Source organism: Rhinopithecus roxellana, chromosome 17 (genome assembly GCF_007565055.1).
Source record: "Rhinopithecus roxellana isolate Shanxi Qingling chromosome 17, ASM756505v1, whole genome shotgun sequence".
NCBI classification, from domain to species: Eukaryota; Metazoa; Chordata; class Mammalia; order Primates; family Cercopithecidae; genus Rhinopithecus; species Rhinopithecus roxellana.
In genome coordinates this window covers 28,406,582-28,422,612 of record NC_044565.1, presented here as the reverse complement: position 1 = coordinate 28,422,612, position 16,031 = coordinate 28,406,582, and the positions used below count along the sequence as shown (strand labels likewise).

General features: G+C 42.4%; 1 protein-coding gene across 1 annotated transcript in view; it reads right to left on the bottom strand.

The window, feature by feature from the left end:
• Positions 1–1,331: 1,331 nt before the first annotated feature.
• The window catches only part of IL18RAP (interleukin 18 receptor accessory protein), a 33,182-nt gene continuing 18,482 nt past the window's right edge, over positions 1,332–16,031 (bottom strand). Inside the window, exons 8-13 of the mRNA XM_010356563.2 lie at positions 12,593–12,658; positions 10,670–10,793; positions 8,618–8,769; positions 6,755–6,892; positions 2,843–3,016; positions 1,332–2,130 (exon numbers count right to left, since the gene is read on the bottom strand). Coding sequence (XP_010354865.2) covers positions 1,715–2,130; positions 2,843–3,016; positions 6,755–6,892; positions 8,618–8,769; positions 10,670–10,793; positions 12,593–12,658 — 1,070 coding nt within the window. The 3' untranslated portion in view covers positions 1,332–1,714. The remainder of the gene's footprint in view (positions 2,131–2,842; positions 3,017–6,754; positions 6,893–8,617; positions 8,770–10,669; positions 10,794–12,592; positions 12,659–16,031) is intronic.

Sequence of the window (16,031 nt, the reverse complement as noted above, 5' to 3'; positions counted from 1 at the left end):
CTTCCTCCAAGAATAATTTATACCCTTTAACTCATCGTTAACTTTATCACTGAAATTTCCAACAAGGATGTTGCTTGGTGCCAAAGCCACAGTGGTTTTTATGATGTGGGTGCCTCTGTGAAAAAGAGCAAAAGAGTGTTTCACACAGGCCCCAAGGCGACCATGACTTTTAGCCACTCTGAACTTGGATCACATCCAGACTGGTGGGTGTGACACATTGCATGTGAACGAGTCCAGACATGGCTTTTATTTATTGCTCAGACGATAAATCATTTTATTCCTGCAGAGAAGACAGAGTATAAGAGTTTGATATTCATATGTGAGTGGAACACTATTTTAACTACAGGTTAAATTCTGGTCAAGGAAATACACTTACGAGGAGGAAATTGGCCTTGTCTATTAGAAACAGTTTCATGGCCCTGCAGCCCATCACTTCACTACTTAGGAGGACTTAAAGGGAGACCCCCAGATCGGAAGCACACAGGATCGCCAGCCTCAGCAGAAGGTTCAGGCTGCAGCTCTGTTCACATTCCATTCTTGCTGCCGTTTAACCAGTGTGTATCCTTATTCCCCAGACTTAGCTGCGCTGCTGACTCTGGCCACTGTCTCTCTGCTTCATGTGTCCCTGCAAGTCCATTCCTTGTCTCTTCATTGGCCTGATCATTTTGGTCCAGTTGGTCTGTACTTCCAGGGGCCCAGGGTAAGGATTTACACTTTTATACCTAACACAAAGATCTCTGGCCGACATCACACGGAGGAACTGAAATTAACTCTACTCTTCTTTCCAAGCCTATATCCTGGCACAGGCTGCAGCTGCCCCCCAAAAAAGGGATTCTTCCTCTAGTTCATCCACCCAGTGTGGGTACTTCGCATAAGGACACAGTAGAAACCAATCCTAGCCCTGTCTATTCTGGGTCCTGTTAGTCTTTACCTTTTATGCTTTCTGTGCTCCAGAGTTGTTGGCTGACCATGGAGTAAGAATTGTCTTCTTTACAGAAATTCTTTGTTTCTAAGGCCAGACGTGATGGCTGACGCCTGTAATCCCAGCACTTCAGGAGGCTGAGGTGGGCGGTTCTCCTGAGGTCAGGAGTTCGAGACCAGCCTGGCCAACATGGTGAAACCCCGTCTCTACTAAAAATACAAAAATTAGCCGGGCATGGTAGTGCATGCGTGTAATCCCAGTTACAAGGGAGGCTGAGGCTGGAGAATTGCTTGAACCCAGGGGGCAGAGGTTGCAGTGAGCCAAGAACATGCATTCCAGTCTGGGTGACAGAATGAGACTCTGTCTCAAAAAAAAAAAAAAGAAAGAAAAAAAAAAAAACAAATCACTCTTTCTAGTAAAATAATATTTATTTGATTGCAAGTATACATAAAGTCATATGTACAATACATGGTAGACATGAAAGTCCCTAGCCATAAGGCAGAAGTAGCTGTGTTTTCTGATTCTGCTCAGACCACTGGGAAATCTTAGGGTTGTTGTGTACTGAAAGTATCCAAGGTCTCAAGAATTCACTTGCCCTCTGTCCAGTCCAGGAGATCAAAGGCTCTAAAGCACAGTCTCAATCCCATTCCATTGTCCATCAAGCTTGCTCACCGCTGGCAGGAGACTCTGAATTTCCTATCAGCCTGAACACACACACACACAGAGATGTGAGTTCTGTCCAGCAAAATCTCTATCCCAGGGACTGGCCGGGAGGGGGCGCCAGGGCTCATTTCACCATTCCTTAGGCTGGGAGCTCCTCCCAGTGGTTTCTGTTCTACTGAATCCTTTCCACTGAAAAATCCTAGAGGTAATTCTGAGCTGGTTCCACGTGAATCCCTGAGAGTTTTTCACAGGCATGTGATAGCGCATTTTGGTCCAGAATCTAGAATTGGGAGGAACTGATTTTAAGCCTCTCCAAGTAACTGTGGGCAAAACCCTGAGAGCTTTTTTCACAAGATGAGGTAGAGACTCTGGCTCTTGAAAGTAACAGAACTTAATTAAAATGAGTTTCAGTGTTTGATCATCCAAGGCAAGATTCACTGCTGCTTGCAGTTCAAAGATACTGGGTCCGTTGACGTAGTTGGGGCTCAAGATAAATATTCCTCTTCTGCTTCTCTTAATAATACTCACAATGTCTTCTGCATACACTGGAAATAAAACATTTGATTATTTGCAACTGATATTGTTAAACCTTGAGTCAGAGAGGTCCTTGCAATGGATTCTCTTACATAAGGAGGAAGGGAGACATGTTTACTCTACTACTTACACTGTATCAGCTCTATTGCCAGTTGGAGATACGCTGCAGTGTCTAGTGACTCTCACCTTTACATTCCCTGCTTTGTGTTCAGTCTCCCCCAATTGGCAATTCCTCTAGGAACAAAGCCAACTGGAACTAGGTAAGCTGGGATAATGGGAGCCATGGAACATCCCAGGTTCCTTGGTGGGGATATCTGAGGAGGAGGAGGCCAGCAGGACAGGCTGAGATCTGAACCTCTCAGAGTGTCCAGGGCTTGGCCCAGGCCTGAGAAGTCTGCTTGACCGGTGCTGAGAGAGCTTTGTGGGAGGCAGAGTCACAGAAATCAGAGGGGCCACTAAATTGGGGTGACCAAGACCACCTTCAGCTGCGAAGCCAGGAGAGGTATCTTTGGCCCCATATCATTGTTTTCTCCTGCAGATGGATATGTTTGATAATGGAGCACATCTCTGGAACATATAGTTTCTGTATTGTTGCCCAAGATGTTCTAACCTCATGTAATCTCCCAGATCTATATTCCAAAAGAAAGAAGGACAAAAAAGACTTGGAGATTGCATTGAACCGCCCTTTTTGCATTGTAGTTTTTCTTGACATGTTGGACTTACCTCCTCCTGGAGCCACATCTCTTTCAAGCAAACACAAGTTATATCCATATTTGTCTTCTAAAACATCAGGAAACAGGCTCAGGGCCAAGTGTTCTTCACTCAGAGATGAAGTGACTTCACTTGGAAAAGAGCTCCATTTTGCATAGGATACGAAAGCATCGAAATCCTTTTTATCTGAAGAATAGGAAACATTATAAAAACATAAGTCATTTACTTTTTTTTTTTACTATCATGGTACACATACATATGCTTGAAACATATGGTAAATGAATAAGAAATAAGATTTGGGATACTTACTAAATTGATTTTAAAAATTCATTTCAAAATCATACCACTGAGTGGTATTGATTGTTCACCCCAAATTGAATTCTGATTTATGAAGCACTTTTGCATTTTCACCGAGGTTAGATCAAACGACTGAGGCATTCTTTGATTAAATCACATGCACTCAGGAGTTTCTCTGAGCCTTCTTTGCACCTGCAGTGTTTCTGTCTCATTAGTCACACATCAAACAGGAGTCTGCCCCATCCAACATGATGATATCCAGTAAGCAAAGTGCTGCTAACACCCAGCACATTGTATCCAAGGAGAAATAGTACTTCCTCGGAGAGTTGATGGCACATACGCCGATATGTGAATCCCCATATGTAAAATAGAGACAATCATAACTCCTAGGCAGGCTGTTTTAAGGGTTTCATGAGATAATGTACATGAATTTCTTGGTGCCTGACTCACAGGAGGTTCAAGATAAATGTCCATTCCCCTCTATTCTAGATGGAAAACTGTATGTATAGAACTTGTTATACGATATTTTCAAGGTCTCATATGCCTCTGTTGACTGTATTATAAAATAATGATTTACATAATATGTAAAATAATACAGTCAACAGAGACATGAGACCTTGAAAATATCCTATATTTTCATATGCATACTTTATAAATGCACATGATTACTGAGACTAAGGAACTAACTGGAAGAAGTAGAAAATCCCAACACTTAACTCACAGGCTTTGGAATGGGATACATCAGATTCGTATTCCAGCAGTTCCCACAATCCCTGTCAAAGTATTGTTACAAAATGGCAAACAATAGCACTGATTGCTGGTGCTGTTTAGCAGTACACCATGTTCAAGGTGAACCTAAAAAGATGCCTCAGTGGATGGAAGTACCAGGTACCAAAAAGGAAGGTCCCAGAATCAATAGAGGAGGATGCCAAAGAGCTGAGTTTGGGAAACTAACCTATGAAGCACCTCATTGCTCATGTAGGAAGGACGAGACTTGTGGAGCATGGCTGGCAGCTAGGTGCTGTGCTGTTTAAATGTGTAACACACCATAGTTGCCTCTATTCCTTCCATATCATGTGAAATCCCAACAAACTATAATTTTTCTATAACCTGGAAACTACATTTATTTAGTCATAAAATTAGAGAGTGGAGTATTAGATGATCTCTGACGTCTTCCAGAATTCTAACATTCTACAGCTCTGAAATTTTGGTTACTCGGCATTAACTTCAAAGCAGTCATTTTGCTTAAAAATGTTAGATTGGCCAACAGAGGGCGCTGCATCCCTGTGCTTGAAAACTGGATTCTGCCTCCAGATCTGATCACTAAAACATTGTCTTTGCAAAGTAGAAAGAGAAAGGACACAAGTAAATGTTTCCCGATTGACTGACTCTTCTACACAAGTTCCAGAATCTTAAGGTAAGTAGCATTTTAAGACATTGATTACATAATTTGCTTCATTCAAAAAAGCTATTAAAATAAATCTTAAAAACATTGGGCGTAAGGATTTCTAGTGTGTATTCTCAATAGCTAGTCTAAAGAAAGATGTGACTGATACATTTCTTTTTTTCTTTTTTTTGAGACGGAGTCGTGTTCTGTCACCCAGGCTGGAGTGCAGTGGCGTGATCTCAGCTCACTACAACCTCCACTTCCCAGGTTCAAGTGATTCTCCTGCCTCAGCCCCCTGAGTATCTGGGATTACAGGTGCCTGCCACCAAGCCTGGCTACATTTTGTATTTTTAGTAAGGATCGGGTTGCACCATGTTGGCCAGGTTGATCTTAAACTCCTGACATCAAGTGATCTGCCTGCCTGGGCTTTCCAAAGTGCTGGGATTATAGATGTGAGCCACCGCTCCTGGCCACTTTTTTATTTTTATTTTTATTTTTATTATTTTTTGAGATAGGGTCTCACTCTGTCATCCAGGCTGGAGTGCAGTGATGTAATCATGGTTCACTGCAGCCTTGACTTCCTGGGCTCAGGTGATTCTCCCACCTCAGCCTCCTAAGTAGCTGGAACTACAGGGGGGCACCACCACGCCCAGCTAACTTTGAAAAATTTCTTGTAGAGGCAGGTTTCACCATGTTGCCCAGACTGGTCTCAAACTCCTGAGCTCAAGCATTCCTCCCACTTTGGCCTCCCAAAGTGCTGGGATTACAGGTATGAGCCACCACACCCAGCCTCCCATGCCAGTCTTTATTCACCTTTTCTTCCCCTAGGGATCTGACAACTCCTCACTGAATTCCTAGTTTGGGAAAGCACTGGAGTTTGGAGGGCCCTCCCAGTAAGGTAGATAATTATCCCTGAAATCCAGCAGAAAGGGATTCTGCTTTTTTTAAGTGACAGAGTCATTTACTAAAACTGCAAACCTTCTAACCTTAGAGATTTCCAGGACTAGAAAAAAAACAGAAGCAACGCTTCTATTCCAAAGAAGCAAACATCAATGAACATGATTATCCTGCCTCAAATATTGACAGGCACGTCATTCATAGTAATAGTGCTTGCATTTTACAGGACTTCTCACTTCTGGGGGCATTCCCACCATCTTCAAAGCCCTCATTTTACAGATGAGGCTAACTGAGGTAACAGCTAATGAGATCTCTTAAGCCAGACAACCTGTGCCCAAATCCCAAACTCTAGCGCCTTCCAGTGGTTCAGTTTTAGGCACATGACTTTCTGTCTCTGCCTGGCTGGTAGGATTGCTGTAACCACTAAAGTAGCTAACGCACATGGCAGGCAAACACTCTAGTCCTCAAGAAACAGCCGTAGCCTGGCACATGCTGAGCATTTACCATGTGCTGGGCGCCATTCTAAATACTTAATGTGGCTGGGCACAGTGGCTCACGCCTGTAATCCCAGCACTTTGGGAGGCCAAGGTGGCAGATCACTTGAGGTCAGGAGTTCGAAACCAGCCTGGCCAACATGGTGAAACCCAGCAGTCTCCACTAAAAACACAAATAATAGCTGGGCGTGGTAGTACATGCCTGTAATCCTGGCTACTCAGGAGGCTGAGGTATTGCTTGAACCTGGGAGGCAGAGATTGCAGTGAACTGAGGTGGTGCCACCGCACTCCAGCCCGGGAGACAGAGCAAGGCTCCATCTCAAAATAAATAAATAAATAAATAAATAAATAAATAAATACAGACTTAATGTGTCTTAAAAATACATCAATGAGCCCTCACAGCATCCTTTGCAATTGGTGCTATGACAATCCTGTTCTATAGATGAGGAAACAAAGGCACAGAGATGTTCAGTCATGTGCCCTATTACTTTAGGTTGGTTATACAGGGATTGTTTTTAAGTTCAACATGTTTCACAATAGCATTGCCTACAAGATCCCTGGCAACTGGAATGAAAAAAATAATTGTTTCTCCAGCCTTCCTCCGTGTGAGGTCACTAGACCTGGAGGAAGGCCTCAAAACCTCAGGGGCATGACTTTATCCATGGGGACATTTCTTTCTTCAGCTCCTTCTTTATGCTCTGCCCTGGCTGGCAGGGGACATTTGAAATTCTTTTATAAGGTAACTCTGAGGAAACAAAGCCAAGGGGTAGTGATGGTATTTTCTGTTGTCCTGCTCCAAGTCAATTCCGAGAGGAAAAGTCAGAGGGCCGCACGTGGAGGTAACCTTACCCCCCAGCGTCTCGTCCTTGCTCTGGTAGGTCCGGTACAGCAGCACTATTTCAATCCAGTGCCTGTAGAGGAGGGCACTCGCCACCAGCACGGCCACCAGGGTCCCAATGGTGCCAAGCAGGATGTACAGGAGCACCACTGTGGAGACAGGGCCAGTATGAAAAGACACAGAGTCAGTGGGATTGGACCACCACCATGTTCAGGCCGGCGCTATGGCCCACCCAGCACCTTTTCCAGCTCTATTATTTTATCAAAATCCTTGCCACTAGCAGCAGTTTCTGTGAATCTGGAAACCTCTTAAATCACACCATGGAATACTACTCAGCCGTAAAAAGGAACAAAATAATGGCATCTGCAGCAACCTGGATGGAGTTGGAGACCATTCTTTTTTTTTTTTTTTTTTGAGACGGAGTCTTTCTCTGTCGCCCAGGCTGGAGTGCAGTGGCGCAATCTTGGCTCACTGCAAGCTCCGCCTCCCGGGTTCACGCCATTCTCCTGCTTCAGCCTCCCGAGTAGCTGGAACTACAGGAGTCTGCGACCACCCCCGGCTAATTTTTTTTGTATTTTCAGTAGAGACGGGGTTTCACCTTGTTAGCCAAGATGGTGGATACCATTATTCTAAGTGAAGTAACTCAGGAATAAAAAACAAAACATCGTGTATTTCCACTTATAAGCGGGAGCTAAGCTTTGAGGACACAAAGGCCTAAGAATAATACAATGGACTTTGGAGAAGGAGGGAGAAGGGTGGGAGGGGAGTGAGAGATAGAAGACTACACACTGGGTACAGTGTACACTGCTCGGGTGACAGGTATGCCAAAATCTCAAAAATCTAAAGATTTTAGATAAAGAACTTATCCATGCAACCAAAAACCACCTGTACCCCCAAAACCTATTAAAATAAAATTTTAAAAAATCACATTTTGAGTACCGTCTTACAATAAACACTACAGACCCCAGGGGAATGGGCAGTTCCTGATCAGGATGGCCTAGGAAACTTAGCATATTCATTTTATTTTTTTACCCTCGTAAACTTCCACATAATCCATTTACATCTCTCTCGTTGCATAATGTAAGTTATTTTCCTGTATTATCATTCCTACTGCAGCCTACATTTCCTGAGACCAGGAGTCCCATCTGGCTTACCTGACATGAGGGATCTCCTGCATACTCCCATAGGGGAAAACCCCCTTAACAGAGCGTTTACTACAGGCCAGAACACACTTCGTCTTGTTTAAGCCTCAGAAACATTCAAACCTGCTTATAACTATAGTTATCTATTAATTAAAGGAATGAATGATATCAATTTCATCTCTGGGCATCTTTTTAAAGAAATTTAAATGCTATTCCTTACTTAGAATTTCTACTCCAGCTTTTAAAAAAATATATATATCCATGATATACACACACCATTTTGAACAATGAACAAGATTACTCCTTCTCTCTTCCATTCTCCGTTCATCAGAACATGAACCCATCGTGTCCTCTGCATTTGGAAGCCAGGAAAGAAAAATTGGAAAGGGAGATAGGTCTTAGCACAATGCCTGCCACTCTGGGCACACCCTGTAGCTACTGTAGAATGAATGCATGAATGAATGAGTTCATGAAAGAGTTGCTTTTCCAACACAGCCTCCCAAACGCAGAGTATTACTTAAAAGAACTAGCTCTAAACCAATCATATGCAGTTTACTAGTTGTGTGGCTTTGGTCAAGGTATTAAGTGGATTGACACAAGGAAAGTGCTTAGAACAGTGTCTGTCATCTAGAAAATGTAATCGCTGTTATCATTATTATTATTCTCTAGGAAAACTCCTCCCCTCTCAAGTGGAAGCAGTTTCATGCGTCCTGGGCAGCCTTCTGGGCTTACCTCCTCTCTTTTCCTTCAGTTGGACAGACTGGGTTGTGTTTCCAATGGAGTTCTGGACAAAGCAAACAAACTTCCTGCGAAGATCACGGTGAGTGACTTTTTCCAAGATGATATTACGCTCAATGATTTCATCCTTTAAAGTGGATTTAATACTGAGAAAGGAGAAAAAAATACCGCTCCATTCAGCAACATACATTGGCACCCATTTGTAGCATTTGGAACGCGTATAAGCAGCCAACAGTTTGACGTTTAGAGAACCGTGAGATCAATTGTACAAGAAGATACCACGAGAACGTAAGACGGTCAAAAAGGGCTCATTCTTGACTCAATTATTGACTCTTCTAAGCATTCACGCTAAGTCATTACTTACTTGTGAGACTCATCTGGCCGTCCTTACTCTAAGAATTCCCCTTGAGAATAGATAATAACAATACCTTAAGAAAAATATTTAAAATGACCAACTCCTACTGAAGGTTTACTATGTGTACCAAATATGGACTTCTTCTGTGCACCAAATATTGACTTTAATGCCCTCCATTTCTCACCTCCCGGGAGCCCTAGAGTATAATAGGATCATAATGGCCTTGGCCAGCGACAAGGACACGGCAGAGAAGGTGCGTGAGCAGCCCCAGACCACACCGCAGGCAGTGGGCAGCCTGATTCCTGGGCTTGTGCCACGCTGCTCCACCCAGGAAGTTGGGAGTCTTGGCATTTATTCACAATTTGAGTTCTCTGAAGTTACCAATCTACAATCCATCTTTGTGTTAAGAAATCTTGTGTTTGTGAAAGATGTTTTAGGCTGTGTTGCTCTGAGACCACGGTGCCAGCTCCTATTCACTGAGTGCTTCCTACCTGTCACACATTCTGATAGGCACAACACCTCTGCTGTAACCACCCCTCCCAGTGAGCTTGCAAAGTGCAGGTTATCATCCATAGATTATCAATGGGGTGATGTAGGCTCACAGGGGCTAAGGGTCATGTTGCCACTAGATAGAAAATGGGTTTAAACCCAAGGGTGGGTGATGTCAAAGCATACTCTCTTGACTACACTCTCTTACTGTGAATTCTAGTGCAATATCAGCTTAAGATGGGCCCCAATGACCTTCCTGATCTTAGAAATTCTTGCTAAATTTTATTGTTGTGACCAAAACCTGTTCTGTACTTTTGTTGTAATGACGTATGCTTTTCAAAATGATATTGCATTTGCTTATTGATGTCTATTAAGTATCAGAAGAAGGTGCTTAATGCATAGACTCTTACTCTGGGTCACATCTTGGAAAAATCAGGGAATGCATCCTTTAGAGATATGTCTAATTGGACATCATTGGATCCAGGCCCTTTGATCCTTCTGGGGACTGGAGGTCAACTTTTGTTGTGATTGGATAGCTCCAAATAGCTAGGGTTTTCTACTGGCCAAAATATCTCACCAGTAAATTCTAACCACTGATCTGGGTTCTGTGCCCCAGAGAGCAAGAAACCAAGTCAAATTTCTCAAACAGCATAATAGCTCCCAAGGACTTCAAGCAGAGAGCCCTCCAAGGATTTCAAGACAGAGAGCCTTCCTGTGATCCTCTTTTTCAGGGTTACGTTGCTTCAGGTATTCTTCACTTCACATATTTTTGTCAGACTTATTATTATGATGCCGTTTCCCCTGGATGTTTCCCAGACTGTTCATTACCCCACACATCTGGATCCCTGGATCCACCACTCTCTAAACGGGAGGCACAGGTGAAACACAGAGTGAGGGTAGGCAGCATTTCCTCCCATTTCTTGGACGTATTACTTATCTCCAAGCAGTCTGGGTCAGTACACCTGTCTGCTCAAGAGCTTAACTTTGAGAGCAGCCATGTCAAACTGTGTCTACAAATTGAGGTTTAAAATAACTTGAATATGTCATTCAATGGCCCTTTGCACTTTGCATTTCTGTACTTTTATTTTCACCACTAGTCGGTGCTCGTGGTTACACCATCGACTGTTTATTTGAGACGTTTCTAAAGGTAAAAGCGTCTCTTCTGAATTGCAGAGAACAGAATCCGTGAGGTTTTTTCTTACCTTTTTGCCTCAGGTACTGAGACTTCCCACTCTAGGTCAGAATCTTTGATGTACCATTTCATGACAGGGTTAAAGACCCTTTCAAAGCCAAATCGTGCTTTGCAGCTAATAGTTAAAGGCTTTCCTGAAAATGAAGAGGCCAGAGAAAACAAGAAGGAAGCTGGTGAGAACACTTTGTCCTGTTTGGGAGGAAGATGTCGCCAGGAGCTGTTTCCTGATACAGTCAGGTTTGCAGGTAGAATATGTGTGCCAGAAATAATGAAACGTCTACACATCTCTCCTTCAGAAATGCATAAAACCAGGTACATTTGTTCTAATGGGCAATCCTTCTATCTCAACCCTATGACCGTATGTTCTTAAAATGAAGATGACCATGATTATATCACTAAGGGTTCTTATGTGGATTGAGGGAGACACTAAGAAAAACTAAGAAAATGAGGAGTTTCTGAGATCAGCCCCATCTTCTACACTACTATTGAAGCACAAGGTGTGTCCATAAAGACAATTTTACTATCCAGTATTTGTTCATTAAGTAAAAATCATAATGTTATTGTAGCACGTGGTTTAAATAAAAAATTATTTTGATATTAAGCAACTTTTCTGAATAATTCACTATGGATGGACATGCATATTACGAGACTAACTTTTTTCTACCCATTTTTTTCCATGAGGAATATTCGGATATGCTCTGCCTCAAACCTCATATTTAACCATGAAATGATTAGGAGCTCCATTTGAAAACTCATCTTCGTACCTTAACGTTTTTCCACTGGTAATACCTGATAATTCACTAATACATATGTAACTTGACTATTTGAATTAATCTAATTTTTTCCTCCTTCTTTCCTCCTTCCTTCCACTCCTATGATGTTGAGCATATAGCTAGTGCTATTTCTAGATTCAGAACACACCACTCCTGCCACCTAGTGATCTTATATCATAATATGTAGTTTTACATTTCTTTCTAAAATAATAAATCTTTTAGTAGCATTTTAGAAAGTATTTATATTATTAAAAGAAAAACAGCATTTTATTTTAAATACAACAATTCTTATTTGTCTGTGTAGAAAGACAGAGATGTTATTGAAGTTGACAAAATAAAATGAGACCACAGGGAAGTCGATTTCTCCTCAACCCCAAAGAAGACACTACTTTGAAATACAAATTGTTTGAGCAGGGGTTGTAGAATTCTACTGCAGTTCTCTTAAAGGCCAGACTAAATGTCATATTCGTAAGAGTTAATGTTACTCAGGTTGGTGAATTTGTAGTCATAACTGATAGATCTAACCAACATATACAAAACTACCTGTTCCTGGGGGAAGTTAAGAAAGGATAAAAATCTATTGATCATGTTTTATGCTCCAGCTACTTAACATACATTGTCCCATTATTTCTGAATATATTTTTTTTCTTTGAGATGGAATCTCGCTCTGTCACCCAGGATGGAGTGCAATGGCGCAATCTCGGCTCACTGTAACCTCCGCCTCCCAGGTTCAGGTGATTCCTCTGCCTCATCATCCTGAGTAGCTGGGATTACAGGCACCCACCTCCACACCCGGCTAATTTTTGTAGTTTTTGTAGAGATGGGTTTCACCATGTTGGCCAGGCTGGTCTCAAACTCCTCACCTCAAGTGATCTACCCACCTCAGCCTCCCAAAGTGCTGGGATTACAGGCATGAGCCACCACGCCCAGCCCGCAATATAATCTTTTAGGGTCAGTTTTATGATAGCTATTTGCAGATTTAAGTACTGAGGCTTAAAGGATGAAGTAACTGTGCGAGGTCACAAAACTAGTCAATGGCTAAGTTAAAATTCACACCCAATTCTGTTTGACTAGAAATCCCAATGCTGTTTTCCTTCTATCACACTTAGACCTGCTCCCAGCAGCACAATGTCATTCAAAGGCGATGAGGCCCAGCTTACCAAGTTCTACTTCCAGTGTGCTCTCGACAGGATCCAGAATATCTGGTTTGAGTTTAGTGTCTCCCACTGGAAGATGAAAACAAAGATTATTATTTGCATTGAGAAGTCTGAAGGCCTGCCTGATGAAGATTTGGGTGCACAGCCACACTTTGATCTAAACGTCTTAGGGTTCTGTCTTCAAATTTTACCTATTATCTGTAAGTTTAGGAATTCCGGTTTCCATGTAAAAAGTTTGCCCCCTAGAATGACTGCCACATCAGGTTGTGGGTGCTGGTAGAACATTAGTTGTTAATTGATCCATATCCTCCTGCATGTATTTTCTTTCATACTAATCCTGCCCCTTGCAGACTTGAGCTCCTATCCCTGTCTTTTCCTACGAGATTTCTTTGTGGTGCCATCTGGCTGAGTAATCGAACCAAAAGGAGAATCTGCCCGAGAAACTGTGCAAGTCAAGCATATCTGAGTCCACCTCTCCATCCTTTAACTCATGGTTTATTTCAAAATAAAGAGTCCAGTCCTTAATTAACAATTTTATCAATCAACTTCTTGCCACAAACTTTCAAATACGCCTCCACTGTCAAACTTCCTCCTAAAGCTGTGTCTTTTTCTGGATAAAGAAAAATTCAGGGTCTTTGCTGTTGACATAATCTACTTTTACTTCTCAGAATCCTCCTTCTCCCCTTTGCACCATCTCAGTCCTGTATTTTTAACTTGTCTCTCTTTCCTTCTCTCTCTCTTTCTCTGGGCTTCTTCTCATCAACATTTATTCATGCTCAGTCTCATCATCCTAAAAAAGAGAAAACGCTCCTTGCCTTATATCCCCAGCTTCACTTATTCTCCTTCCTTCCCAGCCAAATTCTTGAAAGGCAGTTCTCTGTGCTAATTCCCTCCACCCGCTCACCTCCTATGGAACCTGATTTCCGCCGCCATCATTCCACTGAAACTGCTTTAGCCAAACTCACCAGTGCCACCCATGCACCTAAATCCATTGGGCATAATCAAGTTTCATCTACTTTACCTCTTAGCAGCATTGGACACTGTTGGCCATGCTCTCTTTGAAACCCTCTCTTCTTTTGGTTCCATGTGCCTGTACTCTACTGCTTACCTTCAACCACTATATTCGCTTCTCTGTGCCTGTCCCTTCCTCTGTGTCTCTTTTAACTATTAGTCCTCTCCTGGTGTTCTTTCACTCCTCCTGATACCCCTGGGTATTAAGTTTACCCTCTAGGCCTCTTCCCTATGAAAGGTCTTGGTGCCTGAGATTATGTCTTTCCTACCTCATCAATTTCACTTTCTTTGTTGCTCTTCTCGCCACCCTTCCACTGATATTCACTTGCTGATATATGTTCCCATCCCCTTTGAGGATTGTCTTCCTTTTTTCCACCTCTTCAAGCATTCCCGGGTTCAGCTCTAGGCCCTTCTGTCTCTATACTCACTTCCTAGGTGATCTCATTCAGTTCTTTGGCTTCAGATATTATGTAAAAATTGACCATCTTCACATTCACATCTCCAGCCCTAACTTCTCCAGACTGGCTTGTCCAAATACCTACTTGTCATCATGCCTTGGATGACTAAGTCCTTTTAAGCCTAATACTTAATCTGCTCTTCAAATGCTCTTTCCCTTCAGCTTTTTGAGTCTCGTTAAATGGTGCCACCATTCCCTAACTTATCCAGGGCAGAAAACAAAAACATCCTTGATTCTTCTCTTTCTCCTACCTTTTACGTAAAAACCATCATCATGCTCTGTTGACTTACAAGTCCAGCCACTTCTCATCACCTCTACTAGGTCTATTTACAGCACAAGCAGAGGCATAGTTTAACCATGAGTCAAGTCTGCTGCTCCATGACTGTGCCTGTTCTCATCCTCTGTATTGATGTGCTCTGTCAGCAGATTCCCTCCTTGACCAGCTCAAAGGCTGGCTTGTATCCATGACACCTGCTTTCCTTCTTCCTTGCTCCCGAACACCAAATCCTTTAGATGTACCTCCTGAACATTTCCAAAGTCATCCACTTCTCTCCATTCCCTCTACCACTCCCTAGTTCAGATCCCCATCAGCAACTGCCTGCTTGACCACAGAACTTCCTAACTCTTCTCCCTGCCTCCATTCTTGCTCTTAAAAACCCACTTCCAACCCAGCAAACAAGGTGATCTATCTTGAATACAAATTCAGTCATGACATTCTCCCACTTAAAACCCTCAATGCCTTCCCATTGTTCTTTCATAACACCTCACACGTATTAGAAGAGTGTGATGTCAGTCCTGCTCCCAGATGCTCTCCTTTATCTCCTGGACATCAGCTTGCTGCTGCCTCAGTCTGGAATGGAAGCTCCCCCACCCTTACTGAGCTGGTGTGTCCTCATCCGTCAGTTCTCACTTGGAGCGGGCTTCCCCAGGTTGGGTCTGGTGAGCCTCCATGTGCCCATAGTGTTCCTTTCTCTCACTGCACTGTATTGTAATACTTGCTTCACCTTTTTCTTCTTCCCAAAATGGAAAGCTCTTGGAGGCCAGAAGCATCCGGGCACTCATTCTTGCAGCCTTAGCTCCAAGCCTGACACATATTAGGTGTTCAGTAAATATTTGTGTGGAAATGAATAAATGCGAGAATGAATGACTAAATGATGAAGACAGGGATGATGACAGAGAGGGCTTGACTGAAAGAGGTGCAACAGATGTTGCAAGGTGTCCCTTGGGTGAGAGAAAAGCAGATTATGCCATGAAGAATTTGAGGAGCTGAGTGATGGCTGAATAAAAGTACAATTACACATCACTTGGAGGGGAAAAGTGGTGCGAGTGGGGTATTCACATTCTAACTTCTCTTTCAAGGAGCAATCTAATAATATAAAATGAAATCGATGTAAGATCTAATCTAAAGTAATATAAAATAATTCTGAATGCTAGAGGGTGCAATGAGCAGGAGGGTTTCACTTGGTCTTGGGGTGCTCCGTGTGGTTTGTATCTTGTAATAAAAGAAGATTAATATCTTAACTAAGAGCTACGTCAACCACTCTGTAGCTCTTTGATATAAAGCATGAGTGACTGGCTCTTTTATGTTTTGACTTCTTAGGCCACATTTAAATTAATTCTATCACATAGTTGATTCAAGCTGATACTTGCGGATCTAGTCAGAATGACCCAAGGGAAAGGTTAGGGCAAAAATAGACAAGTTGCAGAAGAAAGTCAATGAACCACAAAACATATAGCAAGCTGCTCAACCTCATATTAGCCAGGGAAGTATACTATGGAGTAGAAAACAACAAACAAAAAAGAAGCTCCACTTAACACCAGTCATAAAGTCTGATAACACCAAATATTATTTGGGAATAAAGGGCATTTTCTGCTAATGGGTGTGTAAATTGACAGACCAATAATTTAATATAATACCAAGTGTTTATGACACAAACATATTTCATAACTCAAAACAATATTCTATTTTATTAA